Here is a 10,863-nt window from a genome sequence, read left to right on the forward strand (position 1 = left end):
GCCACCATCTTCTCCGACTGCCCACCCCCCCTCTTCCTGTGCGTACTGTGTTGTTGAAAAGAGAAGGACGTGAAGTTGAAACGTCTGTTGGAGCAGAAAGTGGCCTTTTTATTTATTGTTTATATTTTATTTTTGCTTCTTTCTTTTCTTGATCATTAACGTAAAACTTATGGAATTGAGATGTTGGGCTGCTTGGGCATTAGTAATTAGTATATTGGTTTTTTTTTTTTTTTTGGACTTGTGGAGTAAATACCAAGTAGTGATTGGTAGCTGATTTTAAGTACTCAGGGGCTTTAATTATTTAATATATTATTATTTTAAATATTATTACATGTTTTTAAAAATTAAACCATCAAACGCAGTTTTAGTTTTTTTTTAAAACTAAAATTAATCTTTGAATAAAACTTCCAAACGCATTTTTAAAAATAATTTAAAAATAAAAATGAAAACGTTTTCATTTTCATTTTCATACAAAAAATAAAATCATTTTAGAATCAATTTCAAACGCACCTAATAATTCTATCATATTTTCCTGCCAAGCAAACAATGGATTGAGGGCTCACCCCACCCACCGCTCTCTCCCTCTATCTTTCTCCCCTATCGAATTCACTCTTAAGTAAATTAGCCTTTCTCTTAGCGCTTAGTTAAAGATGTACAAATGGTTTATCACTAATATATCAGTTTATCGTTTGATTTTTTTACTGGTTTATCACTAATCGTAAAAACAACAAATTTCCTAATTTAACAAAGCTTTGCTCATTTGCTTGCATAAAAACGGGCATTCACTTTGAAATCCCTTTTTCTTATTTCTTGAATAATCCAATAATTCTTAATAAATACTCTTTAAAAGTACATGAGTCAATATTTTTATCTTTTATTCTTGATTCATAATATTTTTAATTAAATAATTATACTAATAAAAAGATATTATTAAAAATAAAGGTTAAAAGTCCAGCTTGTGAATAAAGTTTTTTATTTTTTCATCCAAAAAATGACAAGAGTGGGCTTTCTAGTTGGTCCGCGTCAGAACAACCCAACCCATTTGAAAAGTTAAAAAATGGGGAGGATAGCCTAGTCAAAATGGGCTGGGCTAAAGGTACCAAATTGTCAACGACTCTCGAGTTAATCTCTCCCAATCTGCATACTGTCAAGGACAAATAAGGGAACACCACCAATCAGACCACTCCGCCCCACTTGGTTTCCGCTCTCGAAACCAATCTCGAACCCAAGTCAGATATCAATTTAATTTAATAATACAAATATAATAATCTCACTCTTCTCTCCGGTTCCCCCTCAGCCCCATGCCATGGCCTCCGCCGCCGGCGTGGACTCCTCCCCCTACCCCTCCGACCACCACTGCCTCCTCCGCCCGGACTCCCTCCCCCTCGTCGACCTCCGCCTTCTCTCCCAATCGGACCTCTTCTCCCTCTCCCTCTCCTCCTCCTCCCAACCCCTCGGCCGCTGCGACGACGACGTCTTGATCCCCAAAATCGACCGCTCCGTCTTCAACGAATCCGCCGGCAGCCGCAAGCAGACCTACTCCCGCCTCCGCCTCGCCCCTCGCAACTCCCAATTCCCCTCCTCCTCCGCCCGCCAAACCCCCGAGCCCCTTGCTCAAGAGAGCTTCCAGGTCATCGCCCTGCTCAAGCAGCTCTTCTCCTCCGGAACCAACGACGAACTCGTCCCGATTCGCGTCCATTACAATGATGCCGCTCACGAGCCTTCCAGCAGCGTCGCCGTGCGGAATGTCCCCATCCATGTCGTCCTCCCGAATTCCGCTCCCGAGAAACGGAAGCGAGGGCGGCCTCGCAAGAACGCGACCGAAGGCCTTGGGACGCTCAATTGGGAGAATCCTCTGCCGGTTTCGTACGGTTCCGTCGGAGAAGTTGCTCCCGCTCCGGTTTCGTCCAATTCCGCCTTTTCCGTCGGTTCTGTGAAGCACAAGCGAGGTCGTCCGCGGAAGAATACGATTACGGAGACAGGGAGAAGTGTTGCAGGTATGGTATCGGTTCCTATTTCGTCCAATGCCGCATTTCATCGTTCCGCGATGGACATTATCTCTGTGCCGGTTCCGTTGAATGCAGTCTCGTATGATTCGGCAAAAGACGTTGTTCCCATTCCAGTTTCGTTCAATTCGCCGTTTTTTGATGATGCCAAGAAACTGAAGCCAGGGCGTCCAAGAAAGAATCGAGATACGGTCTTGTGCTGTAATGTTACAGGCTGCATTCCCGTTCCGGTTTCGTCCAATGCGGTCCCTAACGATTCTTTGGCCAAAATTGTTTCCGTACCGGTTTCATCTGCGACAGACATAGCCAGCAGCGGTGGCCAGGTGAAGCGCAAGCGAGGGCGGCCGCGTAAGAATGAGACCCGCTATGTTCGTGTTGTAAAGGGTGATGATAAGGCCGGTACATTCTTTGATGATGCGAAGGAAAGAGTGGAGAAGAAAGAGGAGTTAGTGAATGTGAACAGGAATGGGTGTGTTGTGGATTTGGTTGCGTTGGGGCATTCGGAGGATCCGTTCAGCGCGGAGTTGAGGCAGAAGACGGAAGGGATGAGGACGGAGGCGGAGCTATTAGGATTCTTGGGAGGGCTGGAGGGGGAATGGGGGAGCTGGAGGAGGAAGAAGAAGATCGTGCCAGCGAGCGAGCTCAGTGACACACTACCGAGGGGTTGGAAGATACAGATATCTCTCAAGAGAAGAGAAGGCCATGCGTCGTTGTTTTGTAGACGATACCTTAGGTTTCTCCTAACTCTTGCTATCTCCATTTTGTATTGATTTTGTGTACATTGTTTGGGCTGGGTGTAAAGTATGAAGTTTTACTGGTAAATATAGCTCATGATGGTAGGAAAAGAGAAATCAAGAGATTCCTAAAAGTAATGCTAACAGTTGTGTGATTTCTGATAATTTACTTTCTCTGTACTTAATCACTATCGTAGACAAGAAAATGACCATTATTTTGACATGTCAAACAACTTTTTTTGGTACGGAATTTCAAATAAAGCAATGCTCTCAAAATTTTAACATAAGTTTTTCTGTCAGATATATCATGATTCGGCTTCTTATTCATGTTTTCTAGTTTATAACCTAATCTAAAATTGTGATAGGTGTATGGTTGATAGGATGGTTGTTGGTTTTCCACCTTAATGCTAGTTTAGTTCTTACAATTTATGCAAATTTCCCTAATCCGGTATTATCCAGCCCTAATGGGCAGCAGTTTCTCTCATGCAAGGAAGCTTCTTCCTATTTGCTTGCCTCTTGTGGAGTCCAGGACGCAGGCCAGTCAAATCCTGGTCTTGCTGATGGCAATGTTCAGATTGCTAATAAAGTGGGGTCCTACGTAAGTAGTAATACAATATCTTTCCAGCTGTTCTAAGAATTTTATTTTATTTTATTTTTTATGATTTTAAATTCATACGTATGGAACAGGATGCAAATCTTTTTTTTGAAGATGCTAAGAATACCGATGTGCCTGTAAGCTGCTCAAGAGTGCCAATTACCTTTGTGTCAACTGATCATGAAGAGCAGGCCATCCTCTTGGAAACAAGGAATCTAGACAAAGGTCAAATTGGGGCCAATGAGGAAAAGCCTTCAGGTTTGGAAGCTAATGACGAAGTGAGTTTTGGTTCCCTTCGTGGCAAATTAAGAGCTGATACTCTCTCTGAATCTTGTACAGACAGGCAGAGAGCAGATACTGCAACTCGTATAGATGGAGAAAGTGGTGGAGTTGTTCTCTTTTCTCATGCAGAGAAAGTTAAAATTGGAAGCAACGATGAAAATTGTCAGGAATTTTGTGAGAAGCTAGGTAAAGTTTGCATCATGACTAATAAAAATGAGTTGGGGGAACTCGATGAGGTCATTGAAGTTGGTGAAATTGCTTCTTCTAACAAGAAGAACGGAAATAGTTTTCAATTTTCTGATGGTACGAGTATGGTCACGTGCGCTCCTAGTAGCTCATCAGTGGAGGAGCTCAAAATAGACGTTGAACCTGGAACCGGTTTACCAGCTTCGAGTAGTGACGAAAAGATATGTAGTCCTGCTGCTCACCAATCTACTAGGAGAGTGGAAGATAGGAATGATGAGTCAACATCTAGTCATTGCGGGAGTGGGATTGGGGAAGAATGTGATCCTGTAAAGGATGTGAATAGGTCTTTGACTTACGTAATGATGGGCTCTGATCGTGACAGAAGTTCTGAACTTGGTTTATGTAGTTCATCTATTGATGAAAGATCATGTCTTGTCAGCAATGATGCTAACAATGTTTCTTCTAGCACTTTGTATGAGTCCAAATTTATGAATAAGAAGATAATTAGTTCCGGCAGTAATCGCATTACATCAGATGTAGAGGCTGTGAATAGAACCGAGCTTGATAGAAGTTCAGGGAGGTCTTTACGTGTTCCTCCTTCAAATGAGCAAAATTTCATTACCGAGATTGATTCAGATATTCCTAACTTTAAGATGGAGGAACCCTGGGATGATAGAGGTTTTGAAAGCAATGTATTTACTTCATTTGATGATGATGATAATGGGAATAAGTCTTCTTTTGTTGCAGTTGATATGAGCAAAGTCGATGATATAAGAATCTGCAAGGGCAGCAGCGAATTTAGTGTTGCTTTTGGTGGCAAGGACACTGGAACGCATGCAAATCCTGTCTCTTGCATGGAGCAGGTAGGAAATGTTGGAGGTTCCCATGTTTCATCTTCATGTGAAAGTAAATATGCTTTGAGAGATAGTTCGGCGACCGATAGGCAAATGGAAGAAGTTCAACAGGATGAAGGTTCTTTGGATTTTCATGTGCTTGGCCAATCTAATTATTCTCAAAGCTGCAACTTTATAGATAGTGTGAATGATATATTCTCAAGCTCATTGGAGGAATCCGGAAGCAAGGAGATGAAGAGCTTTTGGAATAATGAGGTATTGCATGCTTTTGACAGTATTGACACAGGAACGGACACCAATGCTGGTAAAACCACTATAAAGGGTAGCAGTTCTGAAGGTTCTTCCCCTGTTATTTCAAGGAGTGGCCAGACATTTCCTAACACAAATAATTTATCTGGTATTTATAGAAGAAAAGTGGAGGAGCTTAAGCTGAAAAGATGTTCTGATATTGGTTTAATACACGTTCCTGATGATATGAAGAGGGCTTCCACTAACGCACTTTGGGAGCAGCCTAAGCAAGAGGATACGAACAAGACTAGGAACAATGAGCTGATGACTGGTTCTGTAAATAATTCACAAACTTATGGGGATTTCACGCCTGAGCTTATCTGGGGAACTGATGAACAAAATTTCCAGCCGAGCAGATTAGTTGATACTTCATCTGCTCCAATGCAATTGTCTGGCTGTTTTGCAAACTTCAATATAATGTCAGAGAAGGTATGAAACCTTAATATTGAAGCGAATAAGAGAAAAAAGAGGAGGGGGGGTTTGGAGGGTGTTTAATATTTATGGAATTAGAATCTTCTGGAGCTAGATGAGTTTTATGAGTTGACTAAATCCTGTTTTGGTGTTTAAACTCATACAAGGGTATCTTTTTGATATATATGGTCCCATAATCTTTTTTCTCTTTTCCTTTTTTTGCATACGATTTGTGTTTTAAGAATTTGTTTTGCCATTAAAACCATTTTTTGCAAGATGCCGTTACCATCTTTTCTATCAGATTTATATAATTCGATATATTTTCCCGGAAATTTAGATTGTTTTCTCATAACTTTTATGCAAGTTGTCGATATTCATCGACCATCGTTATCCCTCTCATTATCTCGCATAAATTATTTTGATTAGAACTAGAATACAAGCCATCAGGATTCTGGTATGTTCTATTTGTCCAGAGGTTTATTTCACAGTTCTATTCTTATGAGCAGGATGCCTATGGTGATCTTAATGTTAATGAAAGGTTCGAAGGCATATCAGGTTTTGAAGGGCTGGGATTGGGCAGCACCAAACAGTCGCAGTATGATTTTCTGACTGCGCAAGGAACCTTGAATTCAAATGAATCAAAGTGCTTGTCGCATGCAGAAATCAAACAAGGCTTTGATCCTTCGTTTTGGCTTACAAATGAATCATTAACATTGTTTCCAAAAGTGGCCGCCGAGAATCAGACTGTTACTATCTGCATCTGGTGCAGAAAGGAGTTTTATCATCAGGGTGTTAGCTCTGAAACAAAATCAGGTTCAGTGGGTCTTATGTGTGCAACCTGCCAGGGCAAATTCTCAGGCTAATTCAATCTACTTCCGATTAGTGCCAAGTCTACCAAGCCTCCAATGATGACTTGATTGTTATACATACGCAACTTCTCGCCAAATATAACATCTAAGGCCAGGTAATATGGCATCGTGACTCTCTTTATGAAGAAAGTGCTTTTATATTTCTCAATTTTTTTTATATGGTCAAGCTCCTTGAGATGTTGATATTCTGATAAATGATGTCTTTTCCAGATATAAGTGGGCGCTGTTCTGAAGATGCAGCAATTTGTTGATGGTTCAGGTCATCTGCGAAAACGCTGATTTCGCTCTTTTTTGAAGGTGACTTATTGCGCCGTTCTATCTTTTTCCTTCTCTCCTCTTAGGTCCAAAGGATTGTTTCATCACTGACAACTGATTTAGGTAGTTCTCGTTTTTGTTCTGTATTATTTTGGTTGACCCATTTTTTCCCGGCGGGGAGAAGGAATCGAAATGGTGGTAGGCGGTTCTTTTGACCTTTTTCTGCTCTCTAGTCCCTACTGAAGCATTTCAAACAAATCATTTTGTGCAGTGCCTGAAATAGAGTTAGTTTGGCCAAATGTAGATTATTCCTTAACCACTCATCGCGTGTTGTAACCTGTATCTTGAAAGATTAGATGTTATTTTTCATTCACGGAAATTTGAAAAATGAAAATGAATGACTTGTGGATATCATTTGTTAAAAGCTGCTAGCTACCCAAAATTTTGCCTTTCTGTTCCTGCTCTCTCTCTCTACTTCTTTCTCCTCCTCCTCCTAGGGTTCCTTTTTATTCATTTGTTTATTTATTTCTTGAGTATACAAACTACACATTCGCACTCAAAATGCTCATTTATTTGTTTATATCCAATATTCCGCAGTAAAATCTCCTGAAAATCAATTAAGATGGCAATGAAGCTTTAAGTACCTCACGGTTTCCACTTTGACCTCAATTTGCTTTTAGTGGAAAAACCATTGGCATGTTTATCCTCAAAACAGAGAAGACAACATTTATCTCTGGATAATATATTTTGTGGATGAATCCTTTCCCAGCAATATATATTATATATATGAAATATCTAAATATAAATGAAAAAAAAAAATATATATATATATATATATATATATTGAGGATGTCAATATCCTTCCTTTTAAACATTGAAACCTTCCAGTACAATTCAAATTGTTTGAAATTTCTCCAAAATTGGGAGATACATAACCCATTATCAATTCAGGAGTCGGGACCTTTTCAAGCAAAAAAAAGGAGAATAGTGTCGCCTTGTCGGTAATAGCCAAAAGAAAACAAAAGTAGCTGAATATTCTTTTTATTTTTATTTTTATTTTTTATTTTTTTAGCTTAAAAGAAAAACCTGTAAACATATATGTCTGAGTTCTGACTAAAAACTAATTCCAAACTTCAATCAATAACCAAATCCATCCCCAAATCAGTAAGGGGAAGAGGGGAAAGACAATCGGTATAGGATCTCCATTTCTAGTATTCCAGCAAAACTTCCATCTTTATTAGCCTAAAGAACGTTTCTAAATTCTAATTAGCAATAATGTCTACTTATATAATTTTTTTTTAAAAGCAAATAATAATAATAATAATAATGATAATATACTTAGTGGCCAATCAGATTGGAGCGCCTTTAATAAAAAAAACACGACAAACAAAAACACTCTCTTTTTTCTCTCTCCTCCAATCCAAAGGAAGAGAACCTCGAAGCTTTAGAATGAACCGGCCTCCCAACACCACCACCCCCACCATCACTTCCACCCTCTCTTTCCCACTCCTTTCCTCTCCACTGCTCTGATATATCCTAGCCCTAGGGTTTTCTTTCCAATTTCAATTTCAATTTCAATTTCAATTTCGATTTCGCTTTTTAGGGTTAGGTTCGGTGGGAGAGCCGGTGGGGTGGGTAATCTTGGAGCTTCGTGGGATCTTAATGGGGGTTAGGGTTTGGATAAGCGGGATCTTCACGCTGCTTCTATGGCAGAGCCTAAACTCCGCCGCTGAACCCAATATTTGCTCTCCGCACTCCCTCATCTACTCGATCTTCGGGTTCCCAGAGGGGATTTGTTCTTTGTACGGCGATTCTCGATCCTTTGCTTTCAATGGCGTTATCGAGGTACCAACGTCTCTCTTTCATATCTCTTGGTTTTTGTTTTGGTGTTTTCCTTCGTCTGTGGTACGATATCCTTTCGGAGGCAGGGTTGAAATTTTGGAATTCGGGGAATCTTTTGCGGGTGAAGTTTGAAATGTACGAAATTGTTATTCCTTCTTTTCGTTGGGTAATAAAATTGAACTGTGTTTGGGAAAAATGAACTGGTTTGTGATCTATTTCCCATTTCGATGCTCCAATGGAGGTTTTTTTTTTTATTTTCCTCGATTATTGCAAGAATGATTTTTCAAACGGCAGGATTAGGTAATGCCTATTATGTATTAGTTATAAAGGATAGTTTTTTACACTAGTAAGGTGGAAAAAGTGCTGTCTTTGCATTTGAATGCAACATTTATCTGGTCGTATCTTCAAAAGAAGTGTTTTTCAAATTCTTTTCCTTATTAGTGGAAAAGAGTTGATTTAAATGATGACCAATGTAACATAGCAAATAAAATGGCAGCATGGCTTGCTATTGAGAAACCGTAGTTTAGCATTTAAACTCAGTAATGCTTTGTTGACGTTGAGTATTGCACAAGTGTGATAATATAATGGAATTTCCTTTGGATTACTTGAAGGGAGATGAGGTTTCATTGCAAAGGGCACTAAACATGGTTCACAAGAATAGTTATGATTATGTGGCCGTGCTCTTCTACGCATCTTGGTGCCCTTTCTCCAGGACATTTAGGCCAACCTTCTCCATCCTGTCTTCTCTATATCCTTCCATCCCACATTTTGCAATTCAAGAATCGGCGATTAGGCCAAGGTTTGCAAATGAAATATGCACAAATTACTTGCATAATATATCTTTGGGTTATCTGAGTGCTATCTTTTCTGGTTGTTGAGAATAAAGTTGGACTTTTGCAGGATTCTCTCAAAGTATGGAGTTCATGGATTTCCTACTCTTTTCATTTTGAATTCTACTATGCGTGTTCGATATCATGGCTCGCGAACCCCTGGTTCTCTCATTGCTTTCTATGGTGATGTTACTGGTAAGACTCAAGGGTGGACACTCTGGAAAGAAAACCCTCAGGCCTCAACTACTGACTAGTGACTACAAAATTGTTGGGTTCTTTTTCTTTATGGATCCGTGTTATCGTGTGTAACAATTTAGTATTAATCATTTTTCTTACGTGATATTCTAGTTTTAAAGTGATATCTATTTAACATGGTTCTTGGATGTAGGCATTAAGACTGCGTCACTTGATCAAATTTCACTGGACAATATTGGAAGCCCGCCAACTCATGAGAAGCATGGTAGTGCTGAGCAGGAAAGCTGCCCCTTTTCTTGGGCTAGGTCTCCAGAGAACCTGCTTCGTCAGGAAACATATTTGGCGCTAGCCACCGCATTTGTGGTTTTGAGATTGCTGCACCTGATTTTTCCTTCACTGCTTTTATTTGTTCGATGTGCATGGAGAAGGTACATCCGAAACATGAGATTTGGCTCATTGTTGGAGCATCCTATGGCCTATCTCAAACGAGCAGTACAGTTGTCAAATTCATTAAAGGAGCCTTGCAAGAGGAGCAACTTGCAGGGAGGAGCAATGAATGCCAAAGCATGGGCTTCCAAGTCACTTGCCACTGTTTCAATTGGCGATGCAAGCACTAGCCGGTGTATGAATGAGTGCCACTGACTTTCTTGGTACTTTCGGACAGATCTCGGTTGCCCATGAATAGTCCAGCAGCAGAGCATGTACCAGAAGGTTTCGTTCAAGAAAATTCTCTCAGAAGCTCTTGAGTAGGGTTTAATTTTTGGGGGGGTTCAACGTCATACAATGAAGATGAATATGTAAACTAAATCTTGATGCTGTAGTAATTCATTTTTCGTTTGTTTATATGGTTAACAGGTTACGATATACTTGTCATTCAAATTGCTTTGGCACCGAATTCTTGAATAGGTCAATAATGATTAGTGTAACCTACATATTTGTGACCAAGAACGTTTGGTTTCTCGTCAAGACAACGTTACGAAGATATGTCATCATATTCGCCTATGCATATTCATTGGACTGCGGATGCTATATGTTTTTATAAGTTTTATATTGAAATTTTGAAAACTTTTATTTGATCAAAAGAAAACCTGGTTGAGTAATTGCACCAACATTTATAGCGAATTTCGGTATCAAATTATGTGAACCAATCAGCTTCTATTTGGTTTAATTTATAAGCTATGCGCTATCAATTTTAAGTGTCTGGTACTGATTATAACATTGTAAATCAATTGTATTTGATACTAATAACCCTTGTTCTTAAAAGCATGGCTTTTCCGAAGGAGTATAACAGTGAAGTCCGTCCTTATTCGGAATGCTGATAATACTTGCTCCTTGTGGTCAGAATATTATCAGATTATTTGCCACTTTGGTGTGAAAGGCGATGTGCAATCTTTACTTTCTAGCAAAAAACACCACCGGGGTGCCCCGGGACACCCCCGGGGGTGTGGTGCCCCGGGAGACCCCCGGGACATCCCCGGGGCAAAAATTTACCTTTTTATTTATATTTTACATTTCA

At 39.8% G+C, this 10,863-nt stretch overlaps 2 protein-coding genes across 3 annotated transcripts; both read left to right on the plus strand.

The window, feature by feature from the left end:
- Positions 1-1,201: 1,201 nt before the first annotated feature.
- Positions 1,202-6,927, plus strand: LOC21386634. Of its 2 annotated transcripts, XM_024161282.1 has the most exons (6): positions 1,202-2,739; positions 3,200-3,338; positions 3,428-3,593; positions 3,675-5,374; positions 5,863-6,320; positions 6,436-6,927. In XM_024161282.1, exons 1-5 carry the CDS (start codon positions 1,307-1,309, stop codon positions 6,217-6,219), a joined length of 3,795 nt encoding a protein of 1,264 aa, XP_024017050.1. In that variant the 5' UTR covers positions 1,202-1,306; the 3' UTR covers positions 6,220-6,320; positions 6,436-6,927. The 2 variants fall into 2 exon arrangements, with proteins under 2 accessions (XP_024017050.1, XP_024017049.1); XM_024161281.1 differs by having other exon boundaries at positions 3,428-5,374.
- A 951-nt stretch (positions 6,928-7,878) lies between these two features.
- LOC112090305 (5'-adenylylsulfate reductase-like 4) lies at positions 7,879-10,331 on the plus strand. Its single transcript, XM_024161280.1, has 4 exons — positions 7,879-8,325; positions 8,934-9,121; positions 9,223-9,347; positions 9,541-10,331. Exons 1-4 carry the CDS (start codon positions 8,143-8,145, stop codon positions 9,987-9,989), a joined length of 945 nt encoding a protein of 314 aa, XP_024017048.1. The 5' UTR covers positions 7,879-8,142; the 3' UTR covers positions 9,990-10,331.
- The last annotated feature ends 532 nt before the right edge of the window (positions 10,332-10,863 follow it).

This window comes from Morus notabilis, unplaced genomic scaffold (genome assembly GCF_000414095.1).
Source record: "Morus notabilis unplaced genomic scaffold, ASM41409v2 Scaffold1842, whole genome shotgun sequence".
NCBI classification, from domain to species: Eukaryota; Viridiplantae; Streptophyta; class Magnoliopsida; order Rosales; family Moraceae; genus Morus; species Morus notabilis.

What these genes read in the sequence shown, in the direction of transcription:
- LOC21386634 (XM_024161281.1), top strand. Translation starts at nt 1,307, where the DNA reads ATGGCCTCCGCCGCCGGCGTGGACTCCTCCCCCTACCCCTCCGACCAC. An exon ending in CTAATAAAGTGGGGTCCTAC is followed by an intron (nt 3,339 to 3,427) that starts GTAAGTAGTAAT and finishes CGTATGGAACAG; the next exon opens with GATGCAAATCTTTTTTTTGA. An exon ending in TCAATATAATGTCAGAGAAG is followed by an intron (nt 5,375 to 5,862) that starts GTATGAAACCTT and finishes TCTTATGAGCAG; the next exon opens with GATGCCTATGGTGATCTTAA.
- LOC112090305 (XM_024161280.1), top strand. Translation starts at nt 8,143, where the DNA reads ATGGGGGTTAGGGTTTGGATAAGCGGGATCTTCACGCTGCTTCTATGG. An exon ending in CTTTCAATGGCGTTATCGAG is followed by an intron (nt 8,326 to 8,933) that starts GTACCAACGTCT and finishes GATTACTTGAAG; the next exon opens with GGAGATGAGGTTTCATTGCA. An exon ending in GAATCGGCGATTAGGCCAAG is followed by an intron (nt 9,122 to 9,222) that starts GTTTGCAAATGA and finishes GGACTTTTGCAG; the next exon opens with GATTCTCTCAAAGTATGGAG.